The 22,011-nt window shown below is 38.5% G+C and overlaps 1 protein-coding gene across 16 annotated transcripts in view; it reads left to right on the plus strand.

Moving 5' to 3' along the window:
* Positions 1-22,011, plus strand: part of HERC4 (HECT and RLD domain containing E3 ubiquitin protein ligase 4) — a 153,913-nt gene that overhangs the window by 77,896 nt on the left and 54,006 nt on the right. For 13 of the 16 annotated variants that reach the window (XR_010127504.1, XM_054436715.2, XM_054436713.2 and 10 more), the window contains 6 exons: positions 4,044-4,120; positions 4,403-4,527; positions 5,527-5,586; positions 5,709-5,820; positions 6,334-6,523; positions 7,891-8,063. Coding sequence is in view for 15 of the 16 variants with exons in the window: in XM_054436715.2 (XP_054292690.1) it covers positions 4,044-4,120; positions 4,403-4,527; positions 5,527-5,586; positions 5,709-5,820; positions 6,334-6,523; positions 7,891-8,063 (737 nt within the window). In the remaining variant the exon portion in view is untranslated. The remainder of the gene's footprint in view (positions 1-4,043; positions 4,121-4,402; positions 4,528-5,526; positions 5,587-5,708; positions 5,821-6,333; positions 6,524-7,890; positions 8,064-22,011) is intronic. The other 3 variants (XM_063670566.1, XM_063670567.1, XM_063670568.1) reach the window with 1 other exon arrangement.

Genomic DNA, 22,011 nt, shown 5'->3' on the forward strand with positions numbered 1-22,011 from the left:
ACTAAGATGTTTTCTATGCTAAATGTAGTGCACTCAATATTGCTCATCTTCAAATAAAAAAGTATTTTTTAAGTTTCTCAATTTTAAGTTCTAATACGTTAAGTATTAATGATTTTAACCCATGTAAACAAAGCCCTTTGGAGTCCTGAATAAGTGCTAAGAGTGGAAAGGGGCTCAGAGACCATCAAAACTACTCATTTTCCTTGTTAAACAAAAGCACATACACAGTTGTAGCTCTATCACTGTTTTGCTTCTAAGTAGAAGTACAATTTACAGAATTGTGAATAGCTCAAAGACAGTGAAAGGTGGAGATAATCCTAAACAGTGCACTAATCAAGACTGTTTTTTGTGGGGCAGGGGGCTCTATTTCAGGGTCTTCAAAATTTTCCCTGACAATGTATTTTGTAAAGAAGAAGACGAAGGCTGCCCAGGCTGGATTGCAGTGGCGTGATCACAGCTCACTCCACCCTCGACCTCTTGGGCTCAGACTACAGGCATGCGCCACCACGCCTAACTAGTTTTTAATTTTTTTTTTGTAGAGGCGAGGTCTTGCCATGTTGTTCAGGCTGGTCTTGAACTCCTGGGCTCAAGTGATCCTCCTACCTTGGCTTCCCAAAGTGCTGGGATTACAGATGTGAGCTACTGTGCCCAGCGGAGAGGAATTTTAAGGACACTTTCAGATAGAGAAAGAGTGGCAAAATTGTTTAGAGTATGTATTACAGGTGGAAGATATGATGCCTATTCATACACATTGAAACAAGGCATTACTGTTCTTTAGATAAGGGGGGAAAATTACTTGACACATGAAAATTGGGGACAAAAAGGTCAGTTTAGATCCTAATGTCACAATATGCACTAAGATAAACTATAAATAAATTAAAGAGTAAATACTTCTTAAGACAAGAAGATATGAGTTGAGGATGGGAAAAGCCTTTCTCAGCATTTATGCTATGAAAGTTATAAAAGAATTAGATAAATTTGTTTAAATGGGAAAGTAAATGTTCTGTGAGTCAAAATTAAGCAAATAATTATTTGGAAAAAATATTTGTAGCAGTTACAACCTAAGGTTAATATCCTGAATATCTAAAGTGCCCACACATATTAATGAAAAACAAAAAAAACCAAGACAGCTAATAGATAAATAAGACAAACAATAAATAAAGGAAATTAATGGAAGTTCCTAAAAGAAGAAATTTATATTACTAAGAAACATGCAAAAATTGTTACCCTCTTTAGTATCAAAGAAATGCAAATTTGAAAAGCAAGAGGATAGTAAATAATTGTAATAGATCAAGCATTAATCCTCTCCTGTTATAAGGTAACTATATAATAGATAGGGAGAAACTAATGCTTCAGCTACAATATGAAGTAATGGTAACACGTCATTTTTCAACCTACAGTGAATGAGCATCAATGCCTGCTACCACCACAAAAAAGAACTCAGTGAAAATTCTTCTCAAAGGAATTATGTGTTTCCTGATGGAACTACTCTTCTGCCTCCATGTAGTAGTTTTACTGAAATAATCAAACGGTGATTGAAACCTGTCTAGATTCAACCACCAATTTGCAGAACAGAAGACCAAGCCAAATGTTAGGAGAAACCACAAAGATAAAGTCAGCAAAATCCAGTCTGCATAAAGTTGTACAGGACAAATGACTAGGTTTCTCAAACTTTTTTGAGTAGTGATTAAAAGGAAATTAAGGATAGGACGCAGTGGCTCACACCTGTAATCCCAGCACTTTGGGAGGCTGAGGTGGGCAGATCACTTGAGGTCAGGAGTTCGAGACCAGCCTGACCAAAATGGTGAAACCCCATCTGTACTAAATACAAAAATTAGACGTGGTGGTGGGCGCCTGTAATCTCAGTTACTCGGGAGGCTGAGGTTGCAGTAAGCTGAGATCATGCCACTGCACTCCAACCCGGGCAACAGAGTGAGACCTGTCTCAAAAAATAAAAATAAGGCCAGGTGTAGTGGCTTACGCCTGTAATCCGAACACTTTGGGAGGCCGAGGTGGGCGGATCACCTGAAGTTGGGACTTCGAGACCAGCCTGACCAACATGGAGAAACCCCGTCTCTACTAAAAGTAAAAAATTAGTCAGGTGTGGTGGCCCATGCCTGTAATCCCAGCTAATTGGGAGGCTGAGGTGGGACAATCGCTTGAACTTGGGAGGTGGAGATTGCGGTGAACCAAGATCACGCCACTGCACTTCAGCCTGGGCAACAAGAGTGAAACTCTGTCTCAAAAAATAAATAAATAAAAAGAAATAAATAAAAATAAAAAAAGGAAATTAAGGAAACTTAACTTTTGGTACCTAACTCATAGCCTCCAGAAACCCATTCATGTACTGTAGTTTAGTCAACCATCTTGTAGGGAATTGTTTATAGAGGGCACAATCACATTTTAAGAGTAAATAAATAACATCCTGCTAAATCTTTTGAGGAAATGAGCAATTCCATATAGATTTGTGAGAATTATTTAGAAAAAAGATTTTAGGTTGAATAATTGGCTTATTTAATAAAGATTTACCCTTTTATTCTATTCTTAAAAGTTGTTTTTGGCCTTAGGATATTCTTGTGACTTACGGAAAATTTGATAGTAATTATCAAATTATTGTTCTAAACTCTGAAGCTCATTTTTGGTATAACCTAGATAACAATTGTATATTTGTATGGACAGGTATTTACTGATTTCTTTTACAAATAAAACATTGTGCTTGCTTGCTTGTAGGGAATAATCAAGGAAATTAACATGTGGTCATTTCCTTGAAAAGAATGGATAATTCTATAGCATCCATGGTCACAAATAATACAAGGTGAAGAATTAGTCAACTAAGGGATGGGAGTAGGATAACAGGGATAGACTATGTACTAGCCCAGCAATATTTTTGGTAATAGATACTCTTTCCAGTTTGGGGAGCAGAAGGAAAGAAAAAAAAGGAGGCCTGGAATATCTTTTTCAAAAGAAACTTTGTTGCCCTTTCTTTATTCCTAATAAATTTGCTTATTAATGTATTCACTTTGGGGCCTAATTTGGTTTTTACTGACAAATAGCTGCCAACAAAGAGCTGTATGTATTATCTTGTACACCTATATTGAACAAAAAAGTTTTGCATTATGAAATATTTACTCCAGAAGTTTTAATTTTTGTTTGCTGTTTCTTTTTAAGAATAAGTTTTTTTTTTTTTTTTAAGAGATGGGTCTTGCTATGTTGCTTGCTGGAGTGCAGTGGCTAGTCACAGATGCAGTCATAGCATACTGCAGCTTTGAACTGGGCTCAAGCCATCCTCCTGCCTCACCCTCCCAAGTAGCTGGGACTACAGACACATGCCACTGTAGCCCAGTTGAATAATAAATATTCTTTTTTTTTTTTTTTTTGAGATGGAGTCTTACTCTCTGGCCCAGGCTGGAGTGCAGTGGGGTGATCTCGGCTCACTGCAACCTCCGCCTCCTGGGTTCAAGCGATTCTCCTGTCTCAGCCTCCCAAGTAGCTGGGATTACAGGCACACACCACCACGCCTGGCTAATTTTTGTATTTTTAGTAGAGATGGGGTTTCACTATATTGGCCAGGCTGGCCTCGAACTCCTGACCTCAAATGATCCTCCCACCTCAGCCTCCCAAATTGCTGGGATTATAGGCGTGAGCCACTGTGCCTCGCCAAGAATAAATACTCTTAATTTTTATTTCCTTCTGGCTATCTTTTGTAGCTTTTGTTCTATTTTTTTTTTTAATCATCTTTGGTTTAAACTGAAATATACTGAGATGCAGATTAGAAAAAGCTTTTTTTTTCTTGGTGCAGGGCAGAAGAAAGGCTTGTAAACTTCACCAAATGCTGCTTATGCTTGTGGGATCATTTAATGTTCATCATTTGGTCAGTCTCATCCCCATAGCAGTCAGAATATTTCAAGTCACTTTATACCATGAACTCCATGAATGGGAGGCCTTATTAAATAAGATGATTATGTGAAAATCTAATGGCATATTGATGCTCTGAAATATGTTATATAAATCTTGGCTTTTAATTTTTTACATTTTTATTACAGATTCTGAAGAATATTTCTGTGTAAAAAGAATTTTCTCAGGGGGAGATCAAAGCTTTTCACATTACTCTAGTCCCCAGGTAATAATATAGTCATGTAAATAATTAAATAGCTCCAATAATTTTGACAAATTTTAAAAACCCATTGTTAATGTTCTTTATATGTTACAAAGTAATTGCCTTAGTTTTTTTCCCCTCAAGTCTACAGAATAAGTTTTTTCTGATCTATTTGATAGGTTTTTGTTTCAGGTGTTCAGTAGAGATTTAATTCTGTTTAAAAAACAAATATATGGTGGGAATTTCTTGGTTTTTGAGTTACATATAATATCTCTTCCCTCTGACTAATCTTATTTGAAAATTTAGAACTGTGGGCCACCAGATGACTTCAGATGTCCCGATCCTACAAAGCAGATCTGGACAGTGAATGAAGCTCTAATTCAGAAATGGCTGAGCTATCCTTCTGGAAGGTTTCCTGTGGAGATAGCCAAGTAAGAAAAGCATTTTGGGCCAGGCACAGTGGCTCATGCCTGTAATCCCAGCACCAGGCAGATTGCCTGAGCCCAGGAATTGGAGACCAGCCTGGGCAACATGGCAAAACCCTGTCTCTACAAAAAAATACAATTAGCTGGGCGTGGTGGTGCACACCTGTGGTCTCAGCTACTTGGGAGGCTGAGGTGGGAGGATCAGCTGAGCCCAGGAGGTCGAGGCTGCAGTGAGCTGAGATTAACACCATTGCACTGTAGCCTGGGCAACAAAGTGAGAACTTGTCTCCAAAAAAAAAAAATCCATGGATATTTTTAAAGATCTTAATTAAATATGTATAAGTTGTAGTTCTTTCATGTGCATAGAGATATGTTAAATGATAACATAAAATATTTAATGTAGCCATTTTAGGATTGGCCTTGAAATGTGTTCCTTCTGGTTTCATAATGGTCACTATCTTAACTTTTATACTTTCTGGAAGACTTGAATATTATTTCTTTCTTGAATATTTTGTTAACTTGCCTAGTAGCACTTAAAATGTTATTTGTTTTTTGTTGGTATTTGGGATGATGGGTTGTATTTGAAAAGCTGTTTTGTTTCTCTAGCTTGTTCTCCAAAACTATAGTTTTTCTGAAAATCCCAAAGGCATCCCAGATTAGGCTCACTGCCAATATAAAATGTTTAAAATTTTTTTAAATTAAAAAACTTTTTACGTGAACATACACACTTAATTTTTAAAATTCCATATTGTAAAGCAGATAACATTTGATAAATGGATGAAAGTAATGTTTAAGAAAGTCTAGAATAAACAGTAATACCTTTGTCAAGTATTATTTTATCAGTCTTTAGCAGTTTATGTAATTCTGATTCATCTAATTGGGTGTTAGAGGAGTGCTCTGTAGCATTAAATATTAGATTAATTATTCATTTTAATTTTTTTAAGAAAGAGTAAACAATTAAATTTCTAATTCTGTGATTAAAAAAAACTTTTTAAAATTTTTTAGTGAGATAGATGGAACATTTTCTTCCTCTGGTTGCCTAAATGGAAGTTTTTTAGCTGTTAGGTAAGTGGCAATTCTTTAATATGTTGAAATTTTCAAATTTATTGTCTTAAATAGTATATCAAATTAAAAAATGAAATAATTTTAAATTTTTATTCTATTTTTTTTTCTTTTCTGTTTTTTAGCAATGATGATCACTATAGAACAGGTACCAGATTTTCAGGGGTTGATATGAATGCTGCTAGGCTTTTATTCCACAAACTTATACAACCTGATCATCCGCAGATATCTCAGCAGGTCTGTTTTTAAAGTATTATATTTACAGTATTATCTGTTGATTTTGTTTTGTTTTGTTTTATGTTATACGTTTATAGCCTAATTTACTTTGCAGTTTCACAGACTCTTATGATGTGCTTTTAAAATAAGATTTTATTTTAAAGCATTTGTAATTTAGCTGTCAAAGATCTATAAATCTTTGCAGATGTTTGAAGCAGACCCTGAATTACTTAACATTACCATGTTGCTTAAGTTTGTATATAGTTATAGAGGTAGAGAGTTTAAATTGAGACTTGTACACGTGATTTTTAAAATTCTCCAAGCAATGCTTAGGCATTAATTTTCATTGTGCTCCAAAGTATATTCATTGTAAGACATTGTCTTTCTTTTTTCTTCTTCACCATTTCATATTTGCTGTAGTGCAAAATTTTCCTTTTCTTTCTTTTCTTCCTGCCTTCCTTTTTTTTTTTTTTTTTTTTTTTTAAAGTGTATTCATTTTAAATGAAGTAGGTTTTACTTTTTGTCAAAATATAGGTGGCAGCTAGTTTGGAAAAGAATCTTATTCCTAAACTGACTAGCTCCTTACCTGATGTTGAAGCATTGAGGTTTTATCTTACTCTACCAGAATGTCCCCTGATGAGTGATTCCAACAATTTCACAACAATAGCAATTCCCTTTGGTACAGCTCTTGTGAACCTAGAAAAGGCACCACTGAAAGTACTTGGTAAGAATTCTAATATTTTTTCTTTTGAAACCTTTTCTCTTTAAATGAAAATGCTCATAAGTTCTTTTGCCATTTGCAGTTCTGCTGCCCTGCTTATTTGACACTGTCTTAGGGAAAAATGAACCTGTTTTTCCTTTTCTTGCTTTTGTCTAGTCTTTTGGTTCTAGTTGTTGGAGTTGAAAGAAAAACATGTTAGATATAGAAGTTTAATTAAACATAACAGCAGAGACAGTATTAGGAAAGTTAAAAACTGTTACCTGTATTCCTTTCCCTCATCGCCTTTAGTATAATCTTGCTATTAAAGAAGTAAAGGAGGAGGAACAATTAAAACTGAACAAACATGGGCTTTAAATCTTCTTGGAACCCTGATATAAGCCCTTTATCTTGTGTTTCCTTCACTTGCTAATTTCATGATATTTGATTTTATTTTTCTGCCTGTAGACTAGATTTTATTGCTCATCTGATCTTGCACTTCTATCTCTTACCGTTCTGGTTTTTTGGCCTAAAGTTTTCTCACTTTAATTTTTCTAATTGTCTAGATTTTCTCTCTGTCTCCTGGCCTTTATACTTTTTTTGCTACATTTAACCGAGTGCTTTTCTTTCTAATGGTATTTGTTAGATATGTGGAGCTGAGATGTATAGAAGTAATAATATCAGTACCAGAACTTTAAGGCTGAGGGTAAATGGAGGAAGCAACAAGCAAGGGGTAGAATATGGGAATCTGAGGGAAAAAGAGTCAAGCAGGGACTGAAAAGAGTATTGCTTTCCTGTTGTCAGAAGTTTTTGTATTCTTTCTGCCTGCTTCATAGGATTGAAGTGTTTGTACTTAGTAACTACAAATAGTGAATGTGGGGAAGGACCCATATGTTACACTTTACATTGTTCAGCTTCTGTATTTGATCTTCAGGAGTACCTTGCATTTTAAAGGTAGTAGTTCACAATATTTCAACCATATATTAAATTGAAAGATAAAACTTAGATCCTTTAGTATTAGAGCAATATAATTTAAAGGATGTTTTGTTTAAAAATTGAAATTGTAATTTTCAAAACATTTTTTAAAAACTGGTTTTAATATTAGGTAGAGTGGTGAGTTTTTAATATAACTTAGGAAACCAAGAATATAAATTCAACAAGACTTTCACACTTTATTTTTGCTTTTGAGAGCTTTTAGGACAATATTGTTTAACTTGGTCTGGGGGAGTTTTATAAACCTTAGAAATGTTACATAAGATATTGTGTTATATGCATCTTTCTGGGGTTTTCTAAGGGTTAACAACTACTGTTTCAGAAAAAAAGTCAGTATGATTTTGAAAATTGTGATTTTTTTAAAAATTCATTTTATTTGCATGTTCACTTTTTAATAACAGAAAACTGGTGGTCAGTACTTGAACCTCCACTATTCCTCAAGATAGTAGAACTTTTTAAGGAAGTTGTGGTACATCTTTTGAAACTCTACAAGATCGGTATTCCCCCTTCTGAAAGAAGAATTTTCAACAGTTTTCTTCATACTGCATTAAAGGTTTTAGAAATACTACATAGGGTATGTCCAATCATTCCTTTATTTTCCTCTTTCCCCATTCCTATTAACAGATTGATAATGTTCATTTTAACATTAATCTATTAAAGATTTAGATTGGCAAAAACAATGCATATTATAGAAATTTGGAAAAGTTATCTATACTTTCTCTTAAAAGAAGTAATAAACCTGTCCTTTGGAGCTCTGGTCTTATCTGACTTTGTTAGGCATGTATAGATAACTTATCCACAGTTGGGCAGAACAATAACATACTAATGAGTTAGAATTCTCCTTATATTTCCTTATGAAGAATATAATTTGTTAGTTTGCATTATATGGTTTTTGTTAGCTATAAGTGGTTATCTTGTGAAAGAGATTGGGTCCTAGTTGTAATTAATAACATTTAAACTTGTGTTCTTTTGCTGTAGAGTACTAATGGCCTCAAAGTAGAACATTTCATTTGAAACAAACGACTAATTTAAAATTGGAACCATATGTAATTCATTAATTTGCCTATTGTTCTTCCCTGCCCTTCTTCTCAGTGTAACAAATAGTACCCTTTACACTTGTAGCAGTTCAAAGTTATATGGAGAAGTAGACTCTGAGCGTTTCATTAAAGATGGATTTTCATCCCTGACAGTTGGTAGGTATATCTCTGTTATGCCATTTGGTTTTCTCAAGTTGCTATTTAGATGAGACATGACCTAAGGGAGAAGCATATGTTTCTAACCTATGGAATGACTAAAAAACCCACATGAACCTTTAATCTTTAGTTTCTTCTCCTTAACAGCTTCTTTGCATTTTCAGACCCTCTTGCCTAGTGCTAAGGTAAATAATAAAGGGATAAAGGAGATAATCCATCTGTTCTTTGTCTAAGAACGAGCCTTTACTGGCCATTTATTTTCCTATTTTAGTGAAGCTCCTGGGTATTTTTCTCAACTACTTAACTTTCTGGACTTACTTTTTTCTTTGGTATTTAGTATGTCCAAGATTCCTAGAAAAACAACTCATTTCTCTTCATTTTGATTGACGAAATCATAGCCATGTATTTCCTAGGGAAACAGGTCATTCTTTTGTTTGCCTTTACCCAGAACAGGGCTTTCTTTTAGCATATCAGGGTCCAGGTCTGCAGTAAACAGTTATTAAGAAGAATCTCTAACTTCATGAGATGGGTCTCTGCCTTTCTGTGTACTGTTTGCCGAGGATTCAAGAGATTAATTAGATTGTTTCTTTTCTCTGGACTTCGTCCTACTACTTTGGTGACCAATCCCTTTTCAGCTGGACCCTATTACCAAATAATTACTCATTCTGTGCTTTCGTTATCTGCTTATCTTTATTCCCCCCTTTAAAAAGTACTTTTTTTTCTTAGCTGTGTCTTTTACCTCGAGAAAATGGAAGGGGCAGAGAAGGGGGGAAATTGAACATTTTTTTCTTTCAACCTATAGGCAGGACTTAAGCAAGTAAGTTGAATTACCTGCCTAGCTCAGTAACTTCAGTCTCAACTAAGGAAGAACTTGATAGAGTTTCATCTTCAAAGACCTTTTTGATGGACTCATTCTAAATACTAGAATCTTCACATCTTGATAGTTGAAGGGGAAGGGAAAATAACATTTATTGCTTGCTAACCACTAGAACCTCCTTTGTCTGTAGTTCATGTGAATACTCTTTAGATATATTTAACTTTAAAACCCTATATAGTCGGTATTTTGCCCCTTTTCATAGACTGGAAAAATGAATGTCCACATTTATATCAGCAGATATAGTAGTATAATCTGTTTAGAAGGGGGTTTGATTTTATTTTATGCCCCTAGATCTAGAAGTTCATATTCTAGATCACATATAGTATTATGTTATAGGCGCTGGACTAGGAATCAAAAAGACCGTATTTCTAACCCCTCTGTGTTGCTTCCTACCACTGTGATTTTGAAGAAGTCTTTTTCTTTATCCTATATGCAAATGAAGAATTATCTATAAGGATTGAAATACCAGCCCTGATAGTTTTCCAAGATTTATGTATTGTTTAAATTATACAATATGGGCTGGGCGTGATGGCTCACGCCTGTAATCCTAGCACTTTGGGTGGTGAGGCGAGCGGATCACTTGAGGTCAGGAGTTTGAGACCAACCTGGCCAACATGGTGAAACCCCGTCTCTACTAAAAATACAAAAAAAAATTAGCTGGGTATGGTGGTGCATGCCTGTAATTCCAACTACCCAGAAGGCTGAGGCAAAAGGATCGCTTGAACCCAGGAGGCAGAGGTTGCAGTGAGCTGAGATCATACCACTGCACTCCAGCCTGGGCGAAAGAGTGAGACTCCCATCTCAAAAAAATAAATAATACAATATATGTAAGTTATTGTATATTCATAAGACAGTGATTTTGTTACCACCACCACTTGAATGGAAAACCACTACTTTTGACTTGAAGAAATTATTGGGTTATGAGGAAACTGGGTTCTTGTTTGCAGTAATTACATAGTCAAAAGCAGGATGATACTGGTATGATTTTCTTAAACATCTCTTTTTGGGAGGCTTTAGAGCAGTGAATTATCTTTCTTCTATGCCTTAGAGGAAAGTTTGCTTCATCCTACTCTGCCATAAATAGGTATCTATGGATATGAACTATGAGGGACGATTTATTTGTATCATTCAAGAAACCTATTACTATCAAAACTTGTTTATTCAAAGACACCTTGTATCTGACAGCTGCCTATATTCCTTCCCTCTGCTCTATGGTTAAGAATTAAGGGGAATTTCCTCAGTTTTCTTCTTTCTCTAACCCTGGAGGATGATTATGAACTAGAGAACTGGACTTTGTGTTCCCTATTCATTTCAGGATTTATGGATGCACTTGTTCCTCCCATATGTCATGTCCTTTGGAAAGTTTTTGAATTAAAAATCGTTTTCAGTGCTCCAAATGGCATCATAAGAAAATACCTTTGGTACCTGCTGTCAGGAATGGATGTATTATCAGCTAAATGAGTTTACTGGCAAATAATTGGGTTATTTAGTAGTTTCCGAGTTCCACATAGTACATTATAGACATGCTGGTGTGCCAAAAGAGAAGCCTTACTTGGTCTGTCTAGCCTAGTTGCTACATATTTGTGCTGATCTAAATCAGTGATTTTCAAAGTATTTTATGCAGAACTCTTAAGTGAAACCAAACAGATAAAACATACTCACCATAACCACCCTTGAACTGAGGTTTTTAAGCAAGAATACTAAACTTTAATTAAGGTGTGAAATAAAAGTATTATAATCAGACTTATATAGGTTTTATTTTGTACATTTAGGCAATAATCCTAAACATATAAGTTGTTTTGAACTTCTACCATGTGACTTCTTTTTAAAATTCATTTTGCAAATATTGAGTGCCTACTATGTGCTTATTATTATATTAGATATTAGTGATGTAGTGATAAAGAAAAGACATGATTTCTGCCGTTGTTGAGCTTACAATGTTGAGAGATTGTCTAAACTTTTTGGTCTTTATGTTACAGCACGGTAAGTACTAGATTAGGGAAAATGCAGAGTGCTATGAGAACACTTGGGAGGGCATGTGACTATGAAGGACTAACGAAGACTTCCTGGAGAAAATGATGGCTGATTGAACCTTATCTACCATGCAAATATATTATTTTTATTCTAACATTAACATTTCTTTTCAAAAACGTATATATCGTATCAGCAAGATAAACAAACTGCAAACACTGGTTGTGTTTCTTTAATTTTTTTTAATTCTTAATTTTTGTGAGTACATAGTAGGTATATCTTTATGGGGTACATGAGATGTGCTATCAAATACTAGGTTTGGCCGGGTGCAGTGGTTCACGCCAGTAATGTAACCCCAGCACTTTGAGAGGCAGAGGCCAGTGGATAACTTGAGGTCAGGAGTTCAAGACCAGCCTGGCCAACATGGCGAAACCCCATCTCCACTAAAAATTCCAAAAATTAGTTGAGCGTGGTGGCACGTGTCTGTAATACCAACTATTCAGAAGGCTGAGGCAGGAGAATTGCTTGAACCCAGGAGGTGGAGGTTGCAGTGAGTCAAAATCGTGCCATTGCACTCCAGCCTGGGCAAGAGTGAGACTCTGTCTCAAAAAAAGAAAAACCTAGGTCTTACTCATTTTTTTTTTAATATTTTTATTTTTATCTATTAGCCATCCCAACCTCACCCATGCCCCTGCCTCCCCATTACCCTTCCCAGCTTCTGATAACCATTCTTCTACTCTGTGTCTCCATTAGATAAATTGTTTTGATTTTTAGATCCTACAAATAAGTGAGAACATGCGATGTTTGTCTCTGTGCCTGGCTTATTTCACTTAATGTCCTCCAGTTTTGTCCATATTGTTGCACATGACACAGGAATGTCTTTTTTTTTTTTTTTTTTTTTTTTTTGAGGTGGAGTCTTGCTTTGTTGCCCAGGGTGGAGTACAGTGGCGTGATCTCGGCAGTACAGTGACGTGATCTCGGCTCACTGCAGCCTCTACCTCTCAGGTTCAAGCAGTTCTCTGCCTCAGCCTCCCGAGTAGCTGGGACTACAGGCATCTGCCACCACAACTGGCTAATTTTTTGTATTTTTAGTAGAGATGGGGTTTCACCACGTTGGCCATCTGGTCTCGAACTCCTGGCCTCAAATGATCCACCTGCCTCAGCCTCCCAAAGTGTTGGGATTATGGGCGTGAGCCACCAAGCCTGGCCAGAATACTACTCCATTGTGTATAAATACCACATTTTCTGTATTCGTTCTTTTTTTTTTTTTTTTTGAGATGGAATCTTGCTCTATTGCCAGGGCTGGAGTGCAGTGGCACAATCTCGGCTCACTGCAACCTCCGTCTCCCAGGTTCAAGCGATTCTGCTGCTTCAGCCTCCTGAGTAGCTGGGATTGCAGGCATACACCACCACGCCCAGTTAATTTTTGTATTTTTTTTTTTTTTTTTTGAGACAGAGTCTTGCTTTGTTGTCCAGGCTGGAGTGCAGTGGCTCAATCTTGGCTCACTGCAAGCTCCGCCTCCCGGGTTCACGCCATTCTCCTGCCTCAGCCTCCCCAGCAGCTGGGACCACAGGTGCCCGCCACCACGCCTGGCTAATTTTTTTTTATTTTTTATTTTTAGTAGAGACGGGGTTTCACCATATTAGCCAGGATGGTCTCTATCTCCTGACCTCGTGATCTGCCCATCTCAGCATCCCACAGTGCTGGGATTACAGGCACGAGCCACTGCGCCCGGCCTTGTTCATTCACCTATTGATGGACACTTAGATTGCTTCCAAATCTTGGCAATTGTGAACAGTGTAGCAGTAAACCTGGTAGTGCAAATACCTGTATGATATACTGCTTTCCTTTCTTTTGGGTAGCTCCTCAGCAGTGGGATTGTGGTAGCTCTATTGTTAGTTTTTTGAGGAACCTCCAAATTGTTTTCCATAATGGTTGTACTAATTTACATTCTTACCAACAATGTACGAAGGTTCCCTTTAGTCCACATCCTTGCCAGCGTTTGTTATTGCCTGTCTTTTCGATAAAAGCCATTTTAACTGGGGTGAGATATCTTACTGTAGTTTTGATTTGCATTTCACTGGTGTTCGGTGGTATTGAGCACCTTTTCATATGCCCGTTTGGGTTTTTTTTTTTTTTTTTTTTTTTTTTTTGCTCACTGCAACCTCTGCTTCCTGGGTTCAAGCAATTCTCCTGCCTCAGCCTCCCAAGTAACTGGGACTACAGGCTCACGCCACCATGCCCAGCTAATTTTTTGTATTTTAGTAGAGACGGGGTTTCACCTTGTTGCCCAGGCTGGTCTCGAACTCCTGAGCTCAGGTGATCCACCCGCCTCAGCCTCCCAAAATGCTGGGATTACAGGCATGAGCCACCGCACCCTGCCGCCTGTTTGGTATTTTTATGTCTTCTTTTGAGGAATGTCTATTCAAGTCTTTTGCCCGTTTTTTAAATTGGATTATTGTATTTTTTTCTATAGAATTGTTCCAGCTCCTTATATATTCTGGTTATTAATCCCTTGTCAGGTAATTAGTTTGCAAATATTTTCTCCCATTCTGTTTGTTGACTGTTTCCTTTGCTGTGTAGAAGTTTTTTAATTTAATGTAATCCCATTTGTCCACTTTTGCTTTGGTTGCATGTGCTTGTGGGGTATTACTCAGGAAATTTTTGCCCAGACCAATGTCCTGTAGAGTTTCCCCTAATGTTTTCTTACAATAGTTTCATAGTTTAAGGTCTTAGATTTAAGTCATTAATCATTTTGATTTGATTTTTGTATATAGTAAGAGATAGGGGTCTAGTTTGATTCTTCTTCATACAGATATTCAGTTTTCCCAGCACCATTTATTGAAGAGACTGTCTTTTGTCCAGTGTATGTTCTTGTTTCTTTTATCAAAAATGAGTTCACTTTAGGTGTGTACATTTGTTTCTAGGTTCTCTATTCTGTTCCATTGTTTTATGTGTCTGTTTTCATGCCAGTACCATGCTCTTTTGATTGCTGTACTGCTGCACTATAATTTGAAGTCAGGTAATATGATTCCTCCCAGTTTTGTTCTTTTTGCTTAAGATAGCTTTGACTATTCTGGGTCTTTTGTGGTTCTGTGTAAATTTTAGGATTGTGTTTCCTATTTCTGTGATCAATATCATTGGTATTTTGATAAGGATTGCAATGAATCTATAGATTGCTGTAGGTGGTATGGACATTTTAACAGTATTGAACATGGAATATCTTCCATTTTTTGTGTCCTCTTCAATTTCTTTGATAGTTTTTCTTTTTTTCTTTTGAGACGGAGTTTCACTGTGTTGCCTAGGCTGGAGTAAGTACAGTGGCCTGATCTCGGCTCACTGCAACCTCCACCCCCCAGATTCAAGTGATTCTCATGTCTCAGCCTCCCAAGTAGCTGAGATTACAGGCCACGCCAGGCTATTTTTTGTATTTTTAGTAGAGACGGGGTTTCGTCATGTTGACTGGGCTGGTTTTGAACTCCTGGCCTCCCAAAGTGCTGGGATTACCCGGCGTGAACCACCATGCCTGGCCTATTTCAGTTTTTTTGAATGGTTTAAGACTTGTTTTACGACATAACATATGGTCTGTCTTTGAGAGTGATCCATGTGCTAAGGAGAACAATGTTTATTCTGCAGCCGTTGGATGAAATGTTCTGTAAATATGTGTTTGGTCCATTTGGTGTATAGTGCAGATTAAGTCTGATGTTTCTTTGTTGGTTTTCTGTCTGGTACATCTCTGTCCAGTGCCAAAAGTGGAGTGTTGAAGTCTCCAGCTATTACTGTAATGAGGTCTGTTTCTCTCTTTAACTCTAATAATATTTGCTTTGTATGTCTAGGTGCTCCAGTGTTGGGTGCATATATATTTACAATGATTATATCCTCTTGCTAATTTGACCGCTTTATCATTATTATATAGTGACCTTCTTTGTCTCTTCTTACACTTTTGTAATCTATTTTCTCTGATATGGTAGCTACTCCTGCCCTTTTGGTTAACACTGGCATGGGATATCTTTTTCCATCCCTTTATTTTGAGTCTGTGTGTCTTTATAAGTGAAGTGTGTTTCTTGTAGGCAACAGGTCATTTGGTCTTATTTTTATGTTCATGCAGCTTTATGTCTTTTGATTCATGAGTTTAGTTCATTTACATCCAATGTTATTGATAAGTAAGGACATACTCCTGCTATTTTGTTACTCATTTTCTTGTTGTTTTGCAGTTTTCTCTTCCTTCTTTTTTTTCTTGCTGTTTTGTTTTTAGTGAAGGTGATTTTCTCTGGTGATATGATTTAGTTTTTGCTTTTTATTTTTTGTGTATTCGTTATATGCTTTTGGTTTCAGGTTACCATGAGGCTTGCAGATACTATCTTATAACCCATTATTTTAAACTGATAACAACTTAACACTGTTTGTATAAACAAATAAGCAAAAAGAAGAGTAATGAAAACTCTACACCTTAACTTTGTACTCCTGCTTTTTAACTTTTTGTTGTTTCTATTTATATCTTATACTCTGTTTTGAAAAGTTGTTGTAGTTGTTATTTTTGATTGGTTAATCGTTTATAGTCTTTCTACTTAAGAGTAGTTTACACACCATAATTACAGTGTTGTAATATTCTGTATTTTTCTGTATACTATTGAGTTTTATACCTTTAGATGATTTGTTATTGCCCATTAACGTTTTTTTCTTTCAGATTGAAGACCTCCATTTAGCATTTCTTGTTCCACAGATCTAGTGTTGATAAAATTCCTCAGCTTTTGTTTGTCTAGGAAAATATTTATCTTTCAGGGTGGGGCGCGGTGGCTCATGGCTATAATCCCAGCACTTGTGGGAGACTGATGCGGGTGTATCACCTGAGATCAGGAGTTCGAGAGCAGCCTGACCAACATGGAGAAACCCCGTCTCTACTAAAAATACAAAATTAGCCAGGCATGGTGGCGCATGTCTGTAATCCCAGCTACTTGGGAGGCTGAGACAGGAGAATCATGCCAGTACCATGCTGTTTTGATGACTATCTGGAAGGCAAAGGTTGTGGTGAGCTGAGATTGTGCCATTGCACTCCAGCCTAGGCAACAAGAGCGAAACTCTCTCTCAAAAAAAAGTATTTATCTTTCATGTTTAAAGGATATTTTCACTGGATAAGTTTTTCCTTCAATACTTTAAATGTCATGCCATTCTCTCCTGGCCTGTAAAGTTTGCACTGAGAAGTCTGCTGCCAGCATATTGGCACACCATTGTATGTTATTTGTTTTTTTCTCAGACAGGTTTTTTTTTTCTTTTTCTTTTTCTTTTTTTTTTGAGATGGAGTCTTGCTCTGTCACCCAGGCTGGAGTGCAGTGGCACTATCTCAGCTCACTGCAAGCTCCACCTCCCAGGTTCACGCCATTCTCCTGCCTCAGCCTCCCGAGTAACTGGGACTACAGGTGCCCGCCGCCACACCTGGCTAATTTTTTTGTATTTTTAGTAGAGACGAGGTTTCACTGTGTTAGCCAGGATGATCTCAATCTCCTGACCTCGTGATCCACCCACCTCAGCCTCCCAAAGTGCTGGGATTATAGGTGTGAGCCACTGCGCCTGGCTCTTGTTTTTTCTCTTTCTGTTTTCAGGATCCTTGGTTTATCATTGACCTTTGGAAGTTTGATTATTAAATGTCTTCAAAGAGTCTTATTTGGATTAAATCTGCTTGGTGTTCTACAGTCTTCTACTTGGATATTGACATCTTTTTCTATGTTTGGGAAGTTTTCTGTCATTATCTCTTTGAATTAATTTTCTGCCCCATCTCTTTCTCAGTCTCCTCTTTAAGGCCAGTAACTTAGATTTGCCCTTTTGGATATTTTTTTCTAGATTCTGTAGGCATGCCTTATTGTTTTTTATTCTTTTTTCTCTTGTCTCCTCAGCTCACTAATTCTTTCTTCTGCTTGATCAATTCTCCTATTAAAAGACTCTGAGACATTCTTCGGTATGTCAATTACATTTTTTCAGCTCCAGAATTATTGCTTCATTCTTTTAAATGATTTCAATCTCTTTGTTAAATTTATCTGGTAGAATTCTTTCTCTGTATTATCCTGAATTTCTTTGAGTTTCCTCAAAATAGCTATTTCGAATTCCCTGTCTGAAAGGTCATGTGTTTCTGTTTCTCCAAGATTTGTCTTTGGTGCCTTATTTTGTTCATTTGGTGAGGTCATGTTTTCCTGGATGGTCTTGATAACTTAACAGATGTTCCTCTCTGTCTGGGCATTAAAGAGTTACGTATTTATTGTAGTCTTCACAGTTTGGACTTGTGTGTATTCGTGCTTCTTGGAAAGGCTTTCCAGATATTCAGAAGGACTTGGATGTTGTCATCGCTTAGAAGCTGTGTCTGCTTTAGTTGGCACCCCACACCCAGTAATGCTGTGGTTCTGGCAGACTCATAAAGGTACTGCCTTGATGGTCTTGGACAAGATCTGGAAGAATTCTCTGAATTACCAGGCAGAGACTCTTGTTCTTTCTCTTTCCTTACTTTTTCCAAAACAAACTTTGTCTGTTCTGAGGCACCTGGAGCTGGGGGTGGAGTGACACAAGCACCCCTGTGGCCATGCTACCACCAGTGGGACTACACTGGATCAGACCTGAAGCCAGCACAGCACTGGGTCTCACCTAAGGCCTGCTATAACCACTTCCTGGCTACTGACTATCTTCACTCAAGGTGCTGGTGCTCTACAATCACCAGGTGGCAAAGCCAGCCTGGCCTGTGTCCTTCCCTTCAGGGCAGCTAGTTTCCCCAGGCCCTTGGTGACTCCAGAGGTGCTGTCTGGGAGCCAGGGACTAGAGTGAAAAACCTTAGATGTCTACCTGGTGTTCTGTTGTACTGCAGCTGAGCTGGCCCTCAAACCACAAAATAGTCCTTACCACTCATCCCTCCCCTTTGCAAAGGCAGAGGAACACCCCAGACTTCCCCTTGGCCACTGTCACCAGGGGCCTGTGGGGAGTACTGCCAGAATACTGCCAGTGTTTCCTTGAGGCCCAAGGGGTTTTTTTGTTTGTTTGTGTTTGGAGATGGAGTCTCCTGTCGCCCAGGCTGGAGTGCAGTGACGCAATCTCAGCTCCTCCATCTCCTGGGTTCAAGTGATTCTCCTGCCTCAGCCTCCTGAGTAGCTGGGACTACAGGCCTGCACCAGTATGCCTGGCTAATTTTTGTATTTTTAGTAGAGACGGGGTTTCACCATGTTGGCCAGGCTGGTCTCAAACTCCTGACCTCAAGGGTCTGCCTGCCTTGGCCTCCCAAACTTGCTGGGATTACAAGTGTGAGCCGCCATGCCCAGCCCCAAGGGCTTTTTTGTGACAAGGTCTGGCTCTGTTGCCCAGTCTGGAGTGCAGTGGCACAATCTCAGCTCACTGCACTCTCTACCTCCCAGGCTTAAGCAGTCCTCCCACCTCAGCCTCCCAAGTAGCTGGGACTACAGTCATGTGACATTGTGCTGGCTAATTTTTGTATTTTTTCTGGAGATAGTGTTTCTCCATGTTGGCCAGGCTGGTCTTGAACTCCTGGCCTCAAGTAATTTGCCAGCCTCGGCCTCCCAAAGTGCTGGGATTAGAGGTGTGAGCCACCATGCCTGGTCCTTAAGGGCTCTTTAGTCAGCTTGTGGTGAATGCTGCCTGGCATGGGACTTACCCTCTGGCCCAGCACAGGTCCAGAAATGCCGTCTAAGAACGAAGTCCTGGAATTGGTTCACCCTCCTACGTCAGAGCTGGTACCTAAGGTACAAGACAAAGTCCCCTTTACTTTTCCTCCACTTTTCTCAAACAGGAGCCTTGCCCCGTAGCTGCCATGGTGGGGAATGTGCTGAGTCTCACCTGAAGCCAGGAAGTTTCAGGCTCATTCAAGGCCTTTGTACCTAGTACCTGGATATTGCTGCTGATTATTCAGGGCCCCAAGGGCTCTTCAGTTAACAGATAATGAAAGCTGCCAGGACTGGGTCTTTCTTTTCGAGGCAGTGGGTTCCCTTCTGGCCCACTGTGTATCTAAAAATGTTGTTCAGGATCTACAGTCTGGTAAGCAGTCTTCACAACTTTGACTGGTGCCCTATCCAGCTGTGGCTGAGCTGGTATCCAAGATGCAAGACAAAGTTCTCCCCACTCTTCCCTCCGGTCTTCTCTCCGCAAGTGGAAGGAAAAGATCTCTTTTGGAGCCACAAGCTGTGCAGCGTTGGGTTAAAGGAGGGGTAGTGCCAGCAGTCCCTAAACAGCCCCAGCTGGTGTCTCAGTAGGTCACATGCCTCCCCAGTTCACTGGCTCTGGGCCCAGTTCTGCACTTGGACTCACCTAGTAGTTGCAGTCCTTGTGGCCTGCACTATGTTTGAAGTTTATTGAGGGCCCCAGAGCACTTTAGCCCACCATGGTGAGGCTTGCAGGAACTCACATTTTGACGACTAGGATCCACAATTCCCCTCTGGCTAGGGCTAGGTTTTAATGCTCCCTCTGTGGACAGGAGTCAGCTAAGTTTGATGCAGTTTTACTTTTTCCTGTAACAGGGCAGTGCTGAGCTTAATGCCTCACAATTGCTGCATTCTTTCTCTCCCCGGTGCACAGAAATGCTCTCTGCACCACACTGCCACTGCCAGGGGCTGGGAGAGGGGTGATGTTGGTGATTCAAGACTTTTTTGTATCTCTTTTTTTCAGCAATATGAAGTTGAAACCAGGTACTATGAGTGCTCACCTGATTTTTGGTTCTCAGGAAGTTGCTTTTTTTGTGTAGATAGTTGTTAAATTGGTGTCCATGCAGCTGGGACAATCAGTGGAGCTTTCCATTTTGCCCTATTGCTTCACCTCTTCCACCTGTTTGCTTTTAGGGATGGAAACTGTGGTTTCACTTTTAAATTTTAAGTAAGGTAAACAAAAATATGTATCAGAGGTCAGTGGGATGTGAATCATATTCTGCAAGAGTCACTAAATTTTAGAATCCAATGTGATTAAAAATTAGTTTGTATATGTATAAACATAAATATTGGAGAGGGGAAAGCCATTGCATTTTTTGTATAACTACTCTGTGTATTTTCTTTTTTTAGTAGAAAGAGTTTGGCTAATTATTTCAGTTGATTAAAGCGCAATACTAAAGACTCCAGGGTAGGACCTGCAAACTTTTTCTGTAAAGGACCAGATAGTAAATATTTTATGCTTTGTGAGCCATACAGTTTTTGTTGCAACTAGTCAACTCTCAACTCCACTGTGGACAGCATGCAAATGGATGGGAGTGGCTGCTTTCCAGCAAAATTTACTTTAAAAAAAAAAAAAAAAACAGTGGGTGGCATTTGACCCACAGGTTGTAGTTTGCTGACCCCTTCTTTTAGGATGAAGATTTTGGTCTCCATATGTAAACTTGGTGTCTTTGTTTTGTTTGAAAGCTAGTAATAGCAGTATAACTCTGGTCAGTTTCTCCCAAATGAGTATCCTGGCCACAGATATAAAGCAATCAAAACAGTGGGAGAAAAAAAGAACTGAAAGTGCTTTTGTCAATAATTAGAGGAGATAAAAGTATCAACTGTGAAAATAAAAGCAGTATTATTAAATGTGTGCTTCTTAAATTGGATTATTTGTACCTTCAATGCTAAGCCACAAGATCAAGCAAATTGGACAGTCATATAGTGAGTTAAGAATGCATGTGTCGGCTGAGCGTGGTGGCTCATGCCTGTAATCCCAGCACTTTGGGAGGCCAAGGCAGGTGGATCACCTGAGATCAGGAATTCAAGACCAGCCTGGCCAATATGGTGAAATCCCATCTTTACAAAAATACAAAAAATTAGCTGGGCATGGTGGTGGGCACCTGTAATCCCAGCTACTTAGGAGGCTGAGGCAGGAGAATTGCTTGAACCTGGGAGGTGTCAACAGAGCAAGACTCTGTCAAAAAAAAAAAAAAAAAAAGAATGCATGTGTTATATTTCTGGCTCTGTTACTTATGTGACCTTGGTTACTTTCTTAAATGCTAAGCCTTAGTATACTCATCTTTATGATCATAATAATAGTATACATTTCATAGGACTGTTTAAATGAGATAATGTACATGAAGTCCACTTTAATGATAGCTTTTATTTTATTATTGGAACATATAACTTGAGTGAAATTTTTTTTTTTTTTTTTTTAAAGACAGAGTTTCGCTCTTGTCACCCAGGCTGGAGTACAATGGCACGATCTCGGCTCACTGCAACCTCTGCCTCCCGGGTTCAAGCAATTGTCCTGCCTCAGCCTCCCAAGTAGCTGGGACTACAGGCATGCGCCACCATGCCTGGCTAATTGTTGTATTTTTAGTAGAGACGGGGTTTCACCATCTTGGCCAGGCTGGTCTCGAACTCCTGACCTCATGATCCAACCACCTCAGCCTCCCAAGGTTCTGGGATTACAGGCGTGAGCCACTGTGCCCAGCCAAATTTGAGTGAATTTTAAGGTAGAGTCTGCATTGTAGTGAAAATTTTAGCTTCCCTTCTTGATATGCGTACTGAAGACCTGACAGTCC

The sequence above is a fragment of the Pongo pygmaeus genome, chromosome 8 (assembly GCF_028885625.2).
Source record: "Pongo pygmaeus isolate AG05252 chromosome 8, NHGRI_mPonPyg2-v2.0_pri, whole genome shotgun sequence".
Classification (NCBI taxonomy): domain Eukaryota; kingdom Metazoa; phylum Chordata; class Mammalia; order Primates; family Hominidae; genus Pongo; species Pongo pygmaeus.